The following is a 20,163-nucleotide window of genomic DNA, read 5'->3' on the forward strand; positions in this document are numbered from 1 at the left end:
TGATCACCAAAACATTCTTGAAAGACTGTGTGTTAGAGGTGAAATATTCAAATCAGGATATAGAGAAGAAATGCTGCTGTTTTCTGCAATATAAGTATCCCTCATATTTGCAACTGTTGCCCAGATAGCCCCGTCTCGGCCCCGGGTTTTCTCCAGGCCTGTTTGTCTAAAACTGTAGTGGCTCAAAAGCTTAGATGCATCACTGTTTTCTTGACTGTTGTTCTGGCAATCAGAGCGGGTAGATAAGCAGAAACAAACAGCTATTGTGGGAGTTTAGAAAAGGGAGCACATGTTGATTATGAGCTAAATTGGTTAGAAAAGTTTTTGCAGAGGCAATGAAGTCTGTCTTTCCTGGAAGAGAGGGAGGGGTCTTCTTTCTCCTACCATCAAAGGCTGAATGTCAACCCCACTCACTTCCTTACATGTGTCCAGCAAAAATCAGAACGGTTTTCTTGATGAGCTCTGGGACAGTCTTTGGTTTCCGGTGGTATCCACTCTCCGCCAGGACAACTCCAACTCAGCCACCATTTATGATGACTCCATACTGTGTCTATAACTCTGGGCACACTGTAGGTGTGAGCATCTGCTCTATACTCCTTCCTTTCCAAAGAGTAGCCCAGGACGCTGGGACTGTGGTCTACTGAGCCACAGTAAGTGCTTTACTTTCCCTCTTCCTTTAGCCCACACTCAGGCTATAGTCCTGGCGACAGGAAGGCGAGACGTGGTGCTGTTTGGGGGCCACACTGAGCTCTTCGCCCCATTTTAGGGCAGCCGTCCTACTTCCTGGACCACTGGGGGCAGAGGACAGGGAGCTGGCCCCTTCCACCACTAGCTGTCCTCCTGTGGGCCGGGTCTGGCACCTAGCCTGTGGGAGGAGGCTGGCTGAGGCGGACTAGCCCTGGGGTGGCCCGCCCCCCCCTGCAGTGACGTCCCAGGAGGCGGAGGGCAACGGACTGACCCTGCACCCTCCTGGACTCCTCCCAGTGCGGAGTCCGTGGGAGTCTGTGTGTGGGAGATGCTGCAGCCTCGGTTGCAGTCGTTGCGCACGCAGCGATCTGTCCATCAGTCTGTCTGTCCACTGGTGTCTCCGCACCGTAGAGTCGGGGTGTCAGAGGGTGCCCGCGAGTCCCAGCCATGCCGGCGGGAGCTGCCCTTGGGGCTGTGCTGCTGGCGGTGCTGCTGGCGGGACCGCGGGGTGCCAAGGGGCGCCTGCTGAGCGGTGAGTGCGGGCTGCGGGGTCGGCCGGGCGGGTGCACGGCGGCGGGGCGCGGGGGAGGGCGGGGACCCAGCTGTTGCTGACCCTTTACAGGACCGCCACTCCCCCCTTCTTTGGCCCGTGGGGGAGGGAGGGAGGGACCCCCACCCCAGACCCCTGCCTCCCCCACCCGAGCTCCACTCCTGGATCGGCCCTGCAGAGTCCCTGGGTACCGAGGAAAGTCCGGGATGGCCCCCTGGGTGGGTGGGAGGCTGGGCAGGGCGGTGGGCAAAGTAGCTGCCGTCCCGCTGGGCGCCGCGCGCGCGGGAGTGCCCGGCGGGCGGGAGGGGCGGGGGTGCGGCGTGCTGCGGGAAGCCTCGCGGCTTACTCTCGGTGTCTCGTGCGGGAGGGAGCACGGGTGGCTTGCAGCGCCCGCCAGGGGAGCGCTCTGAGATGGGGAAGACAAGCCTAGTCCGCCCGGGACGAGCCCCGCCTGGCTCCCTAAATGACTCTGGGCTTCCTTCCTTCCGTCCTGTCATTGCAGACTCGGACCTGGACCCCCGAGGAGGTACCGTGCTTAGCTTCTGGCCTTTCTTCCACTGTTCTGCTTGCTGGGACGGGGAGGGGGGAGCGGGGGGGGGCGGGGGGGGATGGGATGGAGGAGGATGGCGGCTGCACCATTTCTGGGTTCCCTTCTCAGGCGCCAACACCTTGGCCAAGAAGGGACGGAGAAAATTGGAACCTGCTCCTCTCTGGCATCTCAACTTGAGCAGATGATTTAATGAATCTAGGAGTTGATTTCAGGACAGGAGAGAGAGACACAGACCGACCGACAGACAGAGACAGAGAGAACTGAATTGACCTGCTTGAGTAAGGCTGCAGAAGCCTTACTCGCCCGGTGGTTGGGGTGGGAGGGGGAGAGAGGGCAGAAGCTCCCTCCCCCTTCCCTTTCCTGCAGATGAGAAGAGAAAGACACTTCCTGAAGGCAGGGGAACCAGATGGGCCCCCGGGCATCTTTCCAGCTCTGGCCCGCACTCTCAGACATGTAGTATGTGGCCAGGCTGGACCATACAGGAAACTCCATTGAGGTGTTATGTTTTCCCTTGGCAATCCAGTGGAAACATGGGAGCTGCCAGAAAATCCAACTCCAGCTTATGCTAAACCGTCCCGTTTGGGGGGAAGGGGGGTGTTCCTGAAGCCTCATTTAGCTTTTTTCTGCTGCCTGATTTAGAACCCCTTTAAGGAATCATAAGAACTTGGGCGGCCTCCTCTCCAGGCCTCTTTGAGAAAGGCTCAGCTTCTCTGCTTTGAGCCCTCCTAATTTGCCTATCCACTTAGAGATTCCCAGTTAGCAGCCAACCGCCAAAGAATAACAGGGAGGAGGTGCAAAATTCTTTCAGCTTCTTGCTTGTTGAGAATTTCTTTAGAAAAGTGGTGAGAGAAGAGATGAAAATAAAGATTCACTGGAGCTTTCTGGACCATCTGTATGTATTCATTCCCAGTTAGCACTAACAGTATTATTAACTGTCTGTGGCCTCCTTCCCTTGTATTCTAGACAGTACTGAGAATAATATTTTTTTTAAAAAAGTTATCTGGCTCCCTGCACAACTACAAAACAAGTTGGGGAAATGAGAATATTCCAGAAGATCTGGGAAGAGGTTGCCAAACCAAATCCTTTACCCTTTATTCTATGGCAGAAATTCACACCCACCGCCATATTTTGGCTCTTTTCTTACAGTACTAATCTCTCTTTATTGAGATGTGTTTTTCACTTTGTACACTTGGATCGAGATGCAAATACTATGTGATCCTATGGAGTAGGAACTGGCGTTTGTTTCCATATTCCCAGCCACTAGTGACACACAAAGTGGATACACTCAGTAAATACTCAGTGAAGGAGTAATGAGACTAAGGTTTTGGCTGCCTAATGATTTCAGTCATCCAGACACAAGTGAGGACAGTGTGTGCCGATGAACCATTTGTTGTTACTTGCTGCTCAGCAAAGTTGTCTGAAATAGTCTAAAACCCTTGAGGTATTAGTCAGATGAGATACATGGTATGTGTTCCCGGAACAATCTGAACCTGAGGCTAGAATGATTTTGTGATCGGGTCCGGATTCTGACTCAGATGCTGCTGCTGCTATAGCTATATGACCTTAAACAAAATATTTAATTTCCCCAAGCCTCAGTTTTCTCTATTGTAAAATGGGCTATAAATAGTATCTACATCCTGGGATGGCTCTATCGTTAAAAAAAGATAAAGTATGTATGTAAATATAAAGCCCTTACCATTGTTAATGGCACACAGGAAAAGTCCAGTAAGCCATAGGTGTTGTCTTTAGGTCAGAGGACTGACAGTACTAGAGAAGCCCATGTATCTGATGCTCTTAGCTTCTGCTCACATAAGAGACTGAATCTAGATAAGTTAGAAACCTCAGAATGCCTCTTTACCTAAAAGCACCACTTAATAGAGATACTCACTTTAAGTGACACTAATTTCCTGAGATTCCCTAATGGCATAAAAGTGTTCCTTGTGTGTCTTAAGTGAAGTCATAAATCTTCTTTGAGAGATAGAAATGTCTGTTTTTAAGAATCTGTAATGGAATAAACAAAATATAGTATCTTCCATCACGTGGGCATCACTCCATAACACAGGCATCAGAGTTTAAATTACTGCAAGTACATGCTAGAGGGAGTACTAATTTTCTCTGGGAATCCTAATTGACATGAAAATCCTCTGCTGATGAGTAGTGAGTACTCAGAATCCTACTCAGAGATCATCATTCAGCGACTCCTCTGAGTAACTCTTCTCTGGTATACTTTCAGTGAGAACATAAAATGGCTGCTTTCTTTTTCTATTTTTCTTTCTCTAGGGCAGCTGGTCTGCCGAGGAGGGACCCGAAGGCCTTGTTATAAAGTCATTTATTTCCATGATGTTTCTCGAAGGCTGAACTTTGAGGAAGCCAAAGAAGCCTGCCGATGGGATGGGGGCCAGCTAGTCAGCATTGAGTCTGAAGATGAGCAGAGACTGATAGAAAAGTTCATTGAAAACCTCTTGGCATCTGATGGTGACTTCTGGATTGGACTCAGGAGGCGTGAGGAGAAAAAAAGCAATAGCACAGCCTGCCAGGACCTTTATGCTTGGACTGATGGCAGTACATCAAAATTTAGGTAAGTGAACCAACAGCATCAACTCCCTTGACATAACTCAGAACGAGGCAGGGTAGATGGACAATGACACATCAATGGGAAAGAAAGGAAGAGAAAGCCAGGCAAATGTGGGGGTGGGGGGGGAGAATGGAGGGGAAGAGGACAATAACACCAGAATACCCACTGTCCAGAGCAGTGTGGTGAAAGTAGCAAGCTCAATCTTCACTTGAGCCCAGATGAAGTACAAAGAGTCCTCTGCAGCTGGGTGAAGCCCAGTACCATTGTTTCAATGCACAGGATTGTAAATCAGTGATTCTGGCTGTCTGGCCTTTCAGACTAAAATACACATCAAGAGAATGAAAGTCTCTGGAGTCAAGATGGGACTATCACAAGACACAGAAAACCCTGATAAGAGACAAGAAATCTGGCCAAGGAAGGCTGTAATCTGTAGGACCCTTCTAAATTTATACCACCAAGACAGTGATGCTCACTCACACCACACCATGGCAGGGTGACCTTGCTGTCATCTCTTCCTAAAAAAATCAATGGTGGCCAGGCGCCCATGGCTCATACCTATAGGAGGCTGAGGTCTGAGGCAGTTCAAAGCCCACCTGGGAAGAAAATCCCTGTGAGACTCTTATCTCCAATAACAACTCAAAAACCAGAAATGGTGCTGTAGTTCAATTGGTATAGCGCTAGCCTTGAGCACAAAGAGGCTCAGGGACAGTGAACAGGCCCTGAGTTCAAGCCCTACAACTGACAAAAAAAAAGTCTATGGTGTGGACTAACATTTAATAGTATGAAGATTAAGAGGCAGACATAATACTAGAGAAATATCTATAAATATAACATAATTAATATCTTTATGATAAAGAACTGTCATTGAAAGCTTTTTTTAAACTTAACCCAATAGATAAAGTGGCAAAAGCACAAAACAGAAAATCTAATCATATGGAAAAACATATAGAGTCATTATCAGACAAAAAGATGAAGATAAAAACATGCATTTTACCTGTTATATCTAAGTCAGTAAGTAACATCTGTTGCTGTCTACCCATTATGCTGATCAGATGTCATCGTCATATAAGTTTGGGAGAAACTCCTCCACGGTTCTCATGGGCTTCTCTTCATGAGAGAAACAGAAAGGAAAGTTAATAGATGAACTATACTATATATCTCTCACTGCAGAATGTCCTGGGCCCACAACTAATATTTACTGATCTCCCTCTTCTAGTTTCCAGTTCAGATTCCCACCCTCCATTGGTCTCCGTGACTGACCGAGTGGCATAACCAGGCTCTTATCTCTGAAGAGTCTGCCCTTGTCACCTAGAACTTCTCAGGCCGTTGTTAACGTACTTTTCCATTGATATAAAAATTGAGACATGAATACCAAGAGATACCCAAGTAGATAACCTAGGAGTCTTCTCCCTGCCCATACCATATAAAAGGAAACTAGCTGCTCTTTATGATTAGAATCACCTACCTCCTGCCATGATAATGATGTTTCTTCTTGATTGCTAGTCCCTGGACACAAGGATCCCAATTCAATAAGATTCTTGCTATATCTTCTAGAAATATTTCCCTCTTGGAACTAAGTACCTCAAGACTCCCAAAGCCTGGCATTGCAGAGACAAGGAATACAAATTCTCTCCAGTGACTTACTACCACTTTTGTTCATTGGCCAGACCCATGTATTAGACTCTTGTAAATACAGGACTACTGCATAAATCACTGGTTTAAAGCATATATGGTTTTGTTGAGTTGATAACCAACCTACAACATTGCCTCTAAGATGATGCTTCAAGTATTTTTTTGGGGGGGTCCGGTCATGGGGCCTGAGCTCTAGGCCTGGGTGCTGTCCCTCAACTCTTTACCTCAAGGCTAGTGCTCTACCACTTGAGCCCCAGCGCCACTTCCGGCTTTTTTCTTTTTGCTTATGTGGTACTGAGGAATCGAACCCACGGCCTCATGCATGCAAGGCAAGTGCTCTACCACTGAGCCACCTTCCCAGCCCTTCAAGTATATTTTCAACAAACTATTCAATTACTTTGTCAAACTGGCAGCTTGAGTCAACTCTATGGCCTGTTGCCTGTACCCTTTACCTTCTTTGTGAAACAGGTCCCCCAGGCTGATAAGATGTTATTTGGAATCTTGTTTTATAGACTGAGTACTGAATATACCTTTAGAGAGTGGTGCTGACTAAGGTACTAAGGCAGGAAAGGCAAATCCATGCCCAGATTGTATGCCTATTCCAAAATGAATCATTATCCCCTTTAGGAGTCCAAATGCTATGCTTCCTTTTCCAAATTATTACATGGATGAAATAGACTTTTGGAGCTGGGAATGTGACTTAGTGGTAGAGTGCTTGCCTAGCATGCATGAAGCCCTGAGTTCAATTCCTCATTACCACATAAACAGAAAAAGCTGGAAGTGGCACTGTGGCTCAAGTAATAGAGTGCTAGCCTTGAGCATAGAGAAGTTCAGGGACAGCGCCCAGACCCTGAGTTCAAGCCCCAGGACTGGCAAAAAAAGAAAAAAATAGTCTTTTAACTTGAAAGGTATATTCTAGTATTCGCTAGGTCACTAAGCATCTCTACATGCTTAAAAAAAAAAGTGGCTTGTTCCTGAATATCCATAGGATTTCTTTCCAACCCTCAGGAGCACATGATTCTTACTGAGTCCTACAATATATTATCTACTTGTTGTTCATCAGGTCCATTTGGCAAGATGTCAGCAATATACTGGACCAGTGTAATTTTCTACAAGATATCTAGGAAGTCAAGGCTTCTTCTAACCACATTATAGCAGAAGGTGGGAAAAGCCAACCTCACCTTTAGGAAAGACCATGAAAGTATACTTTTGTCCATTCCCAATGAATAAAAACTGTTCCAGATATTTCTGGTTGGGAATCACAGAAAATCACATTGGTCCATTAACCTCTCCCTCTACCAGTGAGTTCTCAGTCTGAAAACTGGCTGAAATCCAAAAAACAAATGCTGGGAATACATTCCATCTATCTATGAGATGAAATACCACGGAGCTATAAGGCCAATGTGGAGTAACAATGGTGAAGAACAGGATGAAGATACTGAGGAGGTACATGGCATATCTCCCACAGGGTCCTCTGAGGCAGCCATAATATCCAAGGAGTTATCTGAGTTGCAAGCTCAGCTGTTGTTCAGGAAATTCAACTTAGGTGATTAAACGAAGGATCTTCCTTTTGGCAGAATGCAACACAGAACTAAAGCAGAGCCATACTCTATCACTAGCAGGAGACCTGTCTCTTAGCTATCTCTTTACTGAGGTAGGGATTCTTAGAAAAGCTAGACCGAACAACAGTACCTACTTAAATAGTCTGAGCATCAGGGCAAGATCTCAATCCAGGAGAAAACTGCTCAGATAACATAACCAGACAGAGTACAAAGCCCAGCCCTGAGTCAACAAATGGGGCGGACTCCTGCACATTGAGATGGTCAACAGAATCTAAGGTTTTAACCTGGCCCCCACATATCCAGGCCATTTGGATAGTATAGCTAAGCCCCTACTTTGGGGGACTCGAGAGGCAAAGCTAAGATACCTGGCAGTAGAGACTAAGAGGTTTATGGGCCTGATCAAGAGGAAATGACTTCAAAACTGAAACAGACCCAGTGGTTTTCCTGACTTTGTCCCCATCCCCTCACATGCTTTAAAAGCGTATCTCTCTCTCTCTCTTTATATATATATATATATATGCATGTCTTGTTCAGATGCTTAAATTTCTCATCTACTATCCAGGAATGTTAAGGCAGCAGTGGCTGATGATAAGCAGGGAAAATGGAAACAGGAAGTATCTGCATGACATGCACCATTCCTTTTCTCAGTACATCTGATCCCTGAAAAATGAGAAACAAAACACAATTAGCAGAAAAAGAAAAAGACCAGCTCTGCTAGTTGCTTCTCTTCCTAATTACTTTGCAGCCAGCATATGGAAAAGAGGTTATGGTAAATGTCAGATGATTGATTGTGACATCCATAGTAGAGAGTATATGGTTCTGCTTATTGGAGTGCTTTAGCACCTCCCGCTCTCTGTATTGGTTTCTGAAGTGGAATCTGTATGTCTGGTTACCTCTGTTGTTGATCCCTTTCCCACAGGAACTGGTATGTGGATGAGCCTTCCTGTGGCAGCGAGGTCTGTGTGGTCATGTACCATCAGCCATCAGCACCTGCTGGTATCGGAGGCCCCTATATGTTCCAGTGGAATGATGACCGATGCAACATGAAGAACAATTTCATTTGCAAATACTCTGATGGTAATAAGTCCTTTCCCAAACTATGTGGCTGAATCTTTAGCCTTCTCTCCCATTTCACAAACAGGTGCTGATATAAAGAATTTGTTTTTTTGTTTCGGGGAAAGCTTGTTGCACATACCAGCACTATTAAACTTGGGGAATTCTTATAAAGAGAAAGATGATGACACTTCCTTACTGACGAATAATTCTAGCAAAGAAAAGGTTATCAGATGTTAAGACCAGAAAAAAAGATGATAAAGAAAGGATCTAATTATGTGTGATGAAGCAAGTCTTCTGAGAACATCCCAAAAGGCCTTCTCTCTGGACAAGCACAAACGTTTACACATCCCACATGTGTAGGAGCCTGGAATTAGCTAACCATTTCTCCTACAAGTCTTCTAACAACCATGTGAGCTTATTTGGGGGGAATTTAAAGGAACACACAAATGACCAGCAGCAGCTCAGGATAAAGTACACCAATTCCACTGGCATTAGGCAGAGATAGCAAGCATGTGGACGAGTAATTTTAAACTCCCAAGACCACCTACCCCTGTAGATATGACTTACAAATTTAATTTGTATGTGTTTCCAGACCAGAAGGATTTTGCTGAGTTTTCCCAGATTCCCTTATTTTAACTGACTTAGATTTAAACTTGAACTCCTTAATGATTCATCCCTGAAGTTTCTTACCACCTCTAAGCTGCTTGGCCCCGATTCTTTTATGACATGAGTAGAATAACTTGTTACTTATATTTAGTTTAGGACTATATAATATTTTAAAGTCTCTTGCATTGGATCATGTTATGGGGGCAAATTTTTTGCTACTAAAAGATGTTTTCCCTCCCTTTTTACTCACTCAGATGAATTCTCCCATACAGAGTTGCCTCAGGCAACAAGGGTACAAGTCACATTCTCAGAACAGTGAAAGCAAAACACTTGTTACAAACTGGCTCTCCATCTCTGTGTGTGTGTGTGTGTGTGTGTGTGTGTGTGTGTGTGTGTGTGTGTGTCAGCCCTGGGGCTTGAACTCTGGGCCTGGGAGCTATCCCTGAGCTTTTGTGCTCAAAGCTAGCAATCTGCCACTTGAGTCACAGCTCCACTTCTGTGTGTGTGTGTGTGTGTGTGTGTGTGTGTGTGTGTGTGTGTATGTGTGTGTGTGTGTATGGTTAATTGGAGATAAGAGTCTTATGGACTTTCCTGCCAAGGCTGGCTTCACACATGATCCTCACATCTCAGCCTCCTGAATAGCTAGGGTTACAGGTGTGAGCCACCAGTGACAGGCCACTTTTGTTAGTTATATTCTGTTAGCTACAAGGCTTAAATGTTTGTTCTCTAATATTATTAAATAAGAGACTTTTTAAAATTTTTCATTAGCATCCTTTTATTTTTGAACTTGAAATCATATTCTTCCTTTGTTTTGTATTAATTGCTGTTTTAATGCATTAAATACATTAATGAGTTCTAGCTGGAAAAAGGACAGCATACCCAACCCACAGGGTTTAATAAGGAGAGTATGATAAAATGCTATTTGCAGAGGTGTAGAAAAAGAGCAAGAAATGGCAAAATGCCTGGGACTAGCTACAATGGGAAGCTATCCACTACTATGTTTATAAAGGAACAAAGGGAGAGAATCATTTTAGCAAAACCCAGAGGAAGCTGGCATCATAAGAGGACCCACCACAGAATGCTGCTACTGTCAAAGCATGCTGATATGGAAGGGGACATGAGGAATATAAATACCATGACCTCTCTCCTCCTGTCCTCTGATCTTTTGACTTTGCTTCCCTACAATCAACGCGCAAAGACAAGAGGCTTCGATGAAATAGTTAATAGAGATCAGCCTCTCCCAAAACAGAGAACGGATCTGATAGAGGTTAGGTGATTAAGTGGAGAATAAATGTATTGCCTTTAAGAAGCCACCCATCTTGGGCTGGGAATGTAGCTTAATGGTAGAGTGCTTGCCTAGCATGCATGAAGCCCTGGGTTTGATTCCTCAGTGCTACAAAAACAGAAAATGCTGGAAGTGGCCCTGTGGCTCAAGTGGAAGAGTGCTAGCCTTAAGCACAGAGAGGCAGTGCCCAGGCCCTGAGTTCAAGCTCCAGGACCAGGAAAAAAAAAGCCACCCCTCCTTAGGATAAGCTCATACAACTTAGCATGCTAGAAAAGGATGATCAGACCCTTGCCTTCCTATCCAGCCTCAACTCTAACTACTCCAAGTCCTCTCCTTGTCCTATTCTAACATCTTTGCACTCAGTGCAGTTCTCTGAGAGCTCTGACCTACTGCCTCCTATGCATAGAACACCCTTTCCCCTTTCCCAATTAATTCACTCTTACTCTTCAGGTTTAGGTGAAGCATTACCTTCTCTCCTAACAAGTGCAACAAGTCATTGTGGATTGTTATGGTCACCCCAATGATGATGGTAACAGTAATGATAAAGGTTTTCTATGCTTGACATTATCAGGTCAATGAAAGAATGTGGAATGTGACTGGTTCTTTGATAACAGTATTACATCAAGATGGATTTCTTGGTTTTGATTGTTGTATCGTGGTTACATAAGAGAATGTCCTCTCTCTTTTAAATGCAAATGGAAGATAGCACATATGCAACTTAGTCTCTGGAAGAAAGTTTTGTCTGTGCAAGTATGCATGAAGACATATGCATATACATGTGTATAAATACAAAGATATAGAGGTAGGTAGGCAGGCAGACAGATAAGACTAGAATAATTAAGTCAATGAAATGTGATAAAATGATTAGGTAAAGTGTATCTTGCAAATTTTCATAAATCTAAAATCGTTCCAAAATAAGAAATTAAAAAGTAATTTCCTTTGGGAAGGCTTCAGCCCCATCAAAACTAGGTTGAATAGTCTTCCTTTTTTTAAAAATAATTTTATTTTATTTTTTGTCAGTCATGAGGTCTGAATTATGGGCCTGGGCGCTGTTCCGCAGCTCTTCAGCTCAAACCTAGCACTCTACCACTTGAGCCACAGCACCACTTACAGCTTTTTCTGCCATGTGGTGCTAAGGAATTGAACCCAGGGCCTCATGCATGCAAGACAAGCACTCTACCACTGAGCCACCTTCCCAGCCCCTAGTTGTCTTTTTCTCATAAAGGAAACATTATTATCAAAACTATTGAAATTGAGTTTTTTGGCTGGGAAGGTGGCTCAGTGGTAGAGCGCTTGCCTTGCATGCATGAGGCCTGGGTTCGATTCCTCAGCACCACATAAGCAGAAAAAGCTGGAAGTGGCGCTGTGGCTCAAGTGGTAGAGTGCTAGCCTTGAGCTGATGAGCTGAGGGGCAGTACCCAGGCCTAGAGTTCAGGCCTCACGACCAACAAAATAAAAAAGAAATTCAGTTTGTTTTTATGCAGCAGAGCAGTCTTTATCACACAGTCGTCATTCTATAAATAGGTTTAAAGATAAATAAGGTTTGGATCAAGTGCATACACATGCACTTATGAGAAGAGAATTAAATCTTTCTGTCCTCTCTGAAGTAAACTTTAGGATAGGCTCAGGACTGAGATTTCTAAATCCTGCTGTTAAGGATCCCTATCCTTCTGAACTCCAGAGCATCTGATTAGCATGGGATACTCATTGCCAACATAGTTGAGGTTTGTCAAAAGCAAATACAACGGACTTTTGTTGTCTACGCAACCTGACCTTTCTGAGGCCTTGGGAAGTATTTTGAAGAACTCAGGGCCTATCACCAGGTTCTGACTCAGAGCTGGCCAGTCCCTCAACCACTTCCACTGCTTAGAGATCAGTGTTTGCCGTTCTAAAAAGCACTTTCATGGAAACTAATAAAATGACTTGAGCTGCTTTCAAAGAATCCAGGCCAGGAGCATAGTGGGGGAGGAGAGATTACTGTTGAACCTGGATTAGCTATCTTTGATCTAGAGGAAACTGTGTGACAATACACAGGGGCTCATTGCACCAGGCTCTCTGCTATTCTAAAAAAAAAAAAAAATTTTTTTTCAAGAAGAAAGCCTGAAATGAAGTAATTCTTTTGAATTAACTAACTCACTTCCTTGTGTCTGGTAACAATAAACGATCTGGTAATGATAAGTAAATTTTTTTGGAAATGGATGCCATTTTCTAGCTGATGTCATTCAGCTGACAGGAAAGTTTAGTTATAGTTTTGTTTTTGTTTTCCTGCAGTGAAACCAACAGCTCCTTCTATGAGGCCTGGAGGTAAGGCTGTCTTGTGAGACTTGGGTTCATTTGGGCTGTTTTGAAACCCCTCTTTATAGAGTTAGAGCCAAATGTCCTTTTAACCTGATTATTCAACAGAAAGAGCATGAGGGTTAACACAGACAATTTGAACAGCCATAAACCACATCTAGTCACGATAATAATTTGTTCCTTGTGCTCACTCTCTGCTATTGTCTATTTCTGTCAAATGTGAAAAGCAACAGTTGCAAATTCAGTCTGCAAGGTTCCTTATTATTACTGACAATATGAGTGGCTTAATTTAATCTAATGAGACAAGAGACTGAGCCAAACTGATTATGATTCTAGAAGTAAGTCTTTGGCCCTTCCTCTAGGCACCTTGGTACTTCATGTGGTTCAATGCCACTGCTTTGGGCTGTTTTGGTGCTTGATCTTTGGCAGCAAGAGTTACTAAAACATAAAAGACAATTAAGCCTCAAGGGCAGCAAATTCAACTCTTCACTGGTCAAATTGCTCCTGTTTTTTTTTCTTGCATCCCACTTTGGATATAGGACAGTTTCAAAAAATACTGGACTATGACGCCTTTCTCCAAGTTCTGTATCTATATGTCTCTTCCCCAGGTGAGAGAACAGACCCAATAACACCCACACTTGCAGAAGAAACACAAAAAGAAGATACCAAAGAAACAGTTAAAGAAAGCAAAGGTGAGTACAGAACTCATCTGGGAAAAATGGTTAATGGACTTCCTTGATTACAAATGATATGTATTGTATTCTCTACTTCATTCTTCCTACCATTTCTTAAAAATGAAATTAGCCGAGGCATCTGTGACTTTGTAAAATCTGCACTAAATGTGAAATATGCAGCTATCCCCAAAACGATTAAGAATATTATATTAAACTAGATAAGAGGTGAAAGATCCTGTCTTTGTAAAGACAAAGTCTTAAAAACCACCTATGGTCAAGAAGATTGTGGTAGGGTAGTAGGGTGGAGATTGAGAGACTAGATACAGAGTAATAAGATCAGAAAGGCTCAAGCCATGATGTATAAGATCTGTGCAACAAAGAGAGGAAATGGACAGAATCACCTAGAAGGTTAGATCATAAAGGTAAAAGAAAATGAATCATTAGCTAATGGGCTTTCAATCTTATTCTCAACCCTGGCTTTCAAAGAGGGATTTTTGTCCCTGAACAAAAATCACTTAATTTCACTGTGCTTCAGTTTAATCTTTGGCATAATAGAAGTAATCATATTTTTTTTTACCTCTTGAGAGCACTACTGTGTCCATAAAATAGAATAATTGCAGTACTGTAATTCAGTTCTGACAGTGAGTTAGCACAGCCCCTTCATCTTTTTTTTTTTTTTGGGTCCGGTTGTGGGGCCTGAACTCTGGGCCTGGGTGCTGTCCCTCAGCTCTTCAGCTCAAGGCTAACACTCTACCACTTGAGCCACAGAGCCACTACCGGCTTTTTTCTTTTTGCTTATGTGGTGCTGAGGAATCGAACCCAGGGCCTCATGCATGCAAGGCAAGCGCTCTACCACTGAGCCACTTTCCCAGCCCAGCCCCTTCATCTTTAAAGGCATGATCCACAATTGCCCTCACTTCAGACATCAGCCGCAAGTTTGGAGTTTATGGGCCACCTACACATCTGACTAACTGGTTACAAATCTACGGGTGCCCATGACCCTTCTCAGGTTCAGCAAGCTGCCAGAAAAACTCATGAAATCAGGAAGACATTATTCTTAGGCATTTTGTCATACAGGATCAAGTCAAAAGAAGCCAAATGAAGAGATTCATAGGCCAAGCGGGGTGTCTGTGTACACTCTGGGTACAATTGCGATGTATCTACCTCCCTGCGATAGTTTTTGAACCTGTTTGTTTTTGTTTTTTATCTTTGATGATTGTCAGCTTTGCAGCCACGTAGAAAAAAAAAATTAAAATAGCGTCTGGATGGTTGGGAATGTTAGGTTGGTGGGGGTAGGAAAGGCTTTGGTCTCCAATCCTTGATCTTTCCCCAAGTGCCTGAAAGGAACAATTTCTGAGTCTAAGTCTTAAGGGATGTTTTACAAAGTCTGCATGATCAGAAGCCCAGGCCTCTGAATGTCCTTCACAGCCACTGAGAGTGAGCTTAGCTGAGCCAGTGAGTCTTGGTCAGAAATATTGGGAACATTTACAGTCTAATTTCGGTGCTCCTCCTCTCTGGTAATGACACTGGGACGTCTGGCTTGTTTCTCTTTCCCTCCCTCCTTCTCTCCCACTCCCAGCTTGGGAACTATTGAAGTGCTCCACAGAGGTAAAGACATCAACACAACTCCCCTCCACCCAGCCCAAACCTCTGCTACACTAAGGAGAAAGACAAGGAAAGAATCTCCCTTCTCTGGAAAAAAAAATTAATTATCAAACATTCCTTGCAAGAGATTCAAAACCTCATTTTCACTGATATTTAGAATAATAGTACAAATAGAAAATGATCACTTATTGAAGCTGGAAGGCTTTGCTGACTGGGTAACTGCAACTACTTCCTACCAACATGCTCTCTGGAATAGTCTGTGTTGCTTAGGAATTTTTAAAGCCTGGTTTGAAAAAGGAGAAGGAAGAGGAGGATTAAGAGGAACAGGAGGAGAGAGAGGAGGAAGAGGAGGAGGAGGGAGAGGATGAACAGAAAGAGGAAGAGAAGGAAGAGGAGGAGAAAGAAACAAAGGAGGAAGAGGAGGAGAAAAAAAAACCACTTCATTAGTGTGCTTTTTTTTTCCTTTTTAGATACTGCCTTGAATCTTGCCTACATCCTTATCCCCAGCATCCCCCTTCTCCTTCTCCTTGTGGTAACCACAGTGGTGTGTGCAGCATGGATCTCTAGAAGGAGGCAAGTAAATCTGCCATTGTATAAACCTCTGCATTCTCTGCACTCAGATCTATCTAAGCACCGGTCTGTTGACTTCATTAATAGCCATGGCCACTCCAAGAGAAGGACCACTGCAGAAATGAGAGGACATTTTCTAGCAGCCTCCAGCATTCAAAAGTGCTAAGCATTTGTGCTGAGTGGTGACTGAGAGAGTGATCTTCCATTCTTTATTTTTGTGTGTGTGGAAGCTTTTAAACAGCTCTAAGGGTGAGGCTCTGTTATTCACTTCCTGTGGACCCATGTATTACCCAGCAAAGTGCTCCCATGCATATAGGTCATCCTTCCAAAACCACTTGTTGAGTAAGGAATGGGTCACATGGAAAATGACTGCTTCAAAGCGATCTGGTAAGCCTCCAATGCTAAGTGGCTTCATTCACAATGAGAGTGGAGTTCCTTTTAGTTGAAACACACAGAGAAATTACGATAAAATAGCTCTGCTAGGGAGCCAGAGAGCCTCTATTTACCATCAGGATCAGAGAGATAGCCCCCATTTTTTAAGTGCACAGAATTGCTCAGGTACATCTTTATACCAGTATTCCCATTTTTACAACAGGAAAAGTAAAGTCCAATTTAAGGGTTTGGGGTTGCTTTTTGTTTTGTTTTGTTTTTTACTTCCTCTGGTGACCAATTTGAGATGTGCTAATAATATTCCAATGTAGAAACTATTTTATTTAATAACTTCCTCCAAGGATTTTACTGTAAGGAATAAAGCAGTTGATATTTTAAGAATGGGCACATAGTAAGAACTCAAAAATGGTAGCCATTATGTGATAGGTTTTATTAGTTACTTCCCTTGACTTTAAAAGTAGAATTCAGTTTGAACAATTACAAATATATTTCTGGCTGGGCACAGTGGCTCATTCATTCCTATAATCCCAGCTACTTGGGAGGTAGAGACCAAGAGGACTGCAGTTTGAAGCCAGCCCAGAATAAAAGGTTTGTGAGATACATACCCCTCGCCATCATAACAAGTAAGTGGGGCATGATAGCACACACCTGCGGTCACTGTTATGCAGGAGGCCTAGGTAGGAAGAATAGTCTGAGGCCAGTCTAGGGCAAAATTGTGAGATCTCTGAAAAATAACTAAAGCAAAAAGGAACTGGCTGAAGTAGTAAAGTTCCTGCCTAGCAAATGAGAAGCCCCAGTTCAAACCAGTGCGTGTGTGTGTGTGTGTGTGTGTGTGTGTGCACGTGCACGCACCCCCATGCGCATGCACATTTACTCTATAGCTGATTCCTGCTTTACCAGGATTTGAGACTAATAACTCCAGCTGGACTCCATCTACATCAAGAAAGAGTTTTCACCTTTATAGTGTTGCAGATTCCTTTATTAGTCTAGTGAGGCCTATGGACCTCTTCCTTGGACACGACTGTTAAATGCATAAAACAAAATACATGGGGATATTATGGAAGCAATTACATTGTCATAGAGTTTAGCAAAATATTTCCAAAAGTGAATGCGTGGTGCAGTAATATATACATGTGCTTCTTTATTTAGTGGTAGATATAATTTACATCAAGGCAGCTATAATCACTGTGATATAATATAAAAATATTATTTATGTCAGCAATTCAGGTCAAATGTATTATAAATTCTACTCTGTTTTATTACCTATTTTCATACTGCACAGCCATGTAAGTTCTAGCATCAGTAGACAACAGGTACACAATCACTTTCAGCATAACACTTTCCTGGTTGGTACCCCCCAAATCAGCCACCCCCAAACCCTAGCCTAGAGGTTTACATAGCTGGGAATTGTGACTTAGTGATTGCCAAGGGTTCCTCTTGCTTGAGGACAAAGCCAGGGAATATTCTGGATCTCCTGATCTCAAATACTCAGTCCCACTGTCTTCCTTCTAGAAAACGGGAGCAGCCAGACCCGAGCACAAAGGATCAACACACCATCTGGGCCTCTCCTCACCAAGAACCCAGCCCAGACCTGGAGGTTTACAACATCATAAGAAAACAAAGTGAAGCAGACTTAGCTGAGCCCCGACCAGACCTGAAGAACATTTCATTCCGGGTGTGTTCAGGAGACGCCACTCCTGATGACCTATCTTGTGACTATGACAACATGGCGGTGAACCCTTCAGAAAGCGGGTTCGTGACACTGGCAAGCATGGAAAGTGGATTTGTGACCAACGACATTTATGAGTTCTCCCCTGACAGAATGGGGAGGAGCAGGGAGTGTGGATGGGTGGAAAATGAAATATATGGTTACTAGGAGGTGTGAACAAAACTTGAACTGTTGATGGGAAAGAAAAAAAAAAGCAAAATACTTCCCATGAGGAAAATGCCCAGAAAGTCTATGAAAATGCTTAGATCAGCTCCTAGGGTTGAGCATGTGATCCCCATTAACTCTAGATGGGTCCCCAAGTTCTGACTGCATTTCTTATTCCAGTCTTCCACCCAGTTTGACCTTATGAGAAAGGCACTTTGCTAAAGACGTGTCCCAGGTGCCCAGCTTGACCTGACATATTGTAGATTATCATTTAAATGTCAGTAGACTGGTCACATCTGATGTCCAAGGGACATTGCTTGAACTAGCAGGGATAAGGGTTTAGTGTGGAAACCCCAGTTTCATTTTCTATTTTCCTTTCTGTGTACAACAGCACACATAACCACAAAGAGACAGAAAATAGACTTTTTTTTTCTCAAAGCCCATGTGTGGCAGCCAAAGGCTGACCTGCATCTCAGCAACTCTCCTATCTGAGTTATTTTGTTTTGTTTTCATAGAATAAAATCAAATAAGAAAGCAGGAAGAAGAATATTAGCCAGTCTGAATCTATGGCCCTTCCTCTGCCCTCAGCCTCAGGGGACCTTTTTCCCTTTCTCCTTACATCTAAACATAGAAATAACTATCTTGGAAATACTTTTTGAACTAAAAATGAAATTTGTGTCTCTGCTTTGGGGCTTATTTGTGCTCCTAGCCCTGACAGCACCGTGTTTTATGTGCCTGTTTTGCTGCCACATCAACCTACTGCTAATAACAATCCTTTTACTTTGGCTTCAGAGACTTGATAACTTCAAATGTTTTTGGTCTTTCATTTAGAGAAAAGTTCCTTAGCCCAGGATCAGTTATGGGCACTTGGAAGGTTTGAAAGCCATCATTTCACTCCCACAAGCAACCTCTATCAGCTTAACAACCCGCCATTGTAACCTTTCCTCTTACACCTTACCTTTCAAAAACTTGGCAGCTGTGTTTCCTATATAGAGCCCCAAACTAGACAAAGTTATCAATGCAGTGGACCGAAACCTTTTGCCTGACAATCTAACCACCTGGGCCACAGAAGAGTGTGGGTAACTAACATGCCTTTTCTTCCTGCCTTGGACATGTGGTTTATGGGGTTACAACAGTACGTGCTTCAAAAAGTCCAGGTTCCTACTTTGTTTCCCATGCTGGCTCTAAAATCTTTCTCTAATCTTGTGTTGTGCCCCACCACATGGACCCCTGATAGGCAGCAAGCTCTGTGAGTGCAGGAATCTTATCTGGCCCTTGGCACCAGCCTTTCTACAACCCTGACAGCACAGTGCAATGTAGGCAACCGAAGGCTGTAAAATATGCACAATGAATCCATCAGACCTATGTAAAGCTGCCCAAATATTTCAGCTGAAAGATCTGTTGCGCCTGTTTTCTCCTGGATAGAGACGGTAATTGGACCATTTCAGTTTGAAAAGAATTCCTGTTGCCTAGGAAGAAGGAATCACTGTGCAAAGTAGACAAGCTGGTGAGGAATATTAAAGACTTACTTTAAATATATCATAAAAATTGGAAGTGAGGTCTCATTCTTACTCTGTGTATGGAAAAGTTTATAAGCAAGGGGACCAGTACCTTGTCTTTGTCATTTGTGTGTCATCTCTACTGGGACCCACAGATTATCATCCTATGTGTACTCACAGTCTTAGCCTGTGTAAAATGTCCTTTTTCTTCCTCCTTATCCAGGTACATTTCTATCTAGTAACTGTACTCTGTTTACTTAACAAACATTTGCTAGATGTTACATGCTTGCTATGTTCAAACTGAACATTGAGGTTGTTCATTGAGCTAATATCATTTGGAAATTTGGTAAGTCTCTTTCATCATTTAAAGTGGGATGTACCTCCGTGGTAGAATGATGCTTGGCTAGCATGCACCAGGTCCTGGGTTCAATTCCCAGCGTTGCTCATTGCCATGGTTGTATTTACATTACCTAGATGCCTAAAAGAATATCTTTGTATGGGGCTGGGAATGTGGTTTAGTGGTAGAGTGCTTGCCTAGCATACATGAAGCCCTGAGTTCAATTCCTCCGTACCACATAAACAGTGGTAGAGTGCTAGCCTTGAGCAAAAGAAGCTCAGGGACAGTGCCCAGACCCTGAATTCAAGCCCCAGGACTGGCCCCCAAAAAAATGCCTTTGTAGGAAACATATATTTGAGAATTAAGGGATGATAGACATCTGGTCAAAACTTACTTCTTAGATGAGTAGGAAGCAGA

The 20,163-nt window shown here is 43.6% G+C and overlaps 1 protein-coding gene across 2 annotated transcripts; it reads left to right on the forward strand.

Moving 5' to 3' along the window:
- The first annotated feature begins 996 nt into the window (after window positions 1-996).
- Window positions 997-19,452, forward strand: Layn (layilin). Of its 2 annotated transcripts, XM_013009559.1 has the most exons (7): window positions 997-1,219; window positions 4,068-4,365; window positions 8,476-8,633; window positions 12,775-12,807; window positions 13,407-13,490; window positions 15,548-15,650; window positions 17,550-19,452. In XM_013009559.1, exons 1-7 carry the CDS (start codon window positions 1,135-1,137, stop codon window positions 17,911-17,913), a joined length of 1,125 nt encoding a protein of 374 aa, XP_012865013.1. In that variant the 5' UTR covers window positions 997-1,134; the 3' UTR covers window positions 17,914-19,452. The 2 variants fall into 2 exon arrangements, with proteins under 2 accessions (XP_012865013.1, XP_012865014.1); XM_013009560.1 differs by lacking the exon at window positions 12,775-12,807.
- The last annotated feature ends 711 nt before the right edge of the window (window positions 19,453-20,163 follow it).

Source organism: Dipodomys ordii, unplaced genomic scaffold (genome assembly GCF_000151885.1).
Source record: "Dipodomys ordii isolate 6190 unplaced genomic scaffold, Dord_2.0 Scaffold10, whole genome shotgun sequence".
Classification (NCBI taxonomy): domain Eukaryota; kingdom Metazoa; phylum Chordata; class Mammalia; order Rodentia; family Heteromyidae; genus Dipodomys; species Dipodomys ordii.

Coding starts and splice junctions, on each gene's coding strand:
- Layn (XM_013009559.1), top strand. CDS start 1,135: ATGCCGGCGGGAGCTGCCCTTGGGGCTGTGCTGCTGGCGGTGCTGCTG. Junction 13,491..15,547: donor AACAGTTAAAGAAAGCAAAG/GTGAGTACAGAA, acceptor TTTCCTTTTTAG/ATACTGCCTTGAATCTTGCC. Junction 15,651..17,549: donor GCATGGATCTCTAGAAGGAG/GCAAGTAAATCT, acceptor TCTTCCTTCTAG/AAAACGGGAGCAGCCAGACC.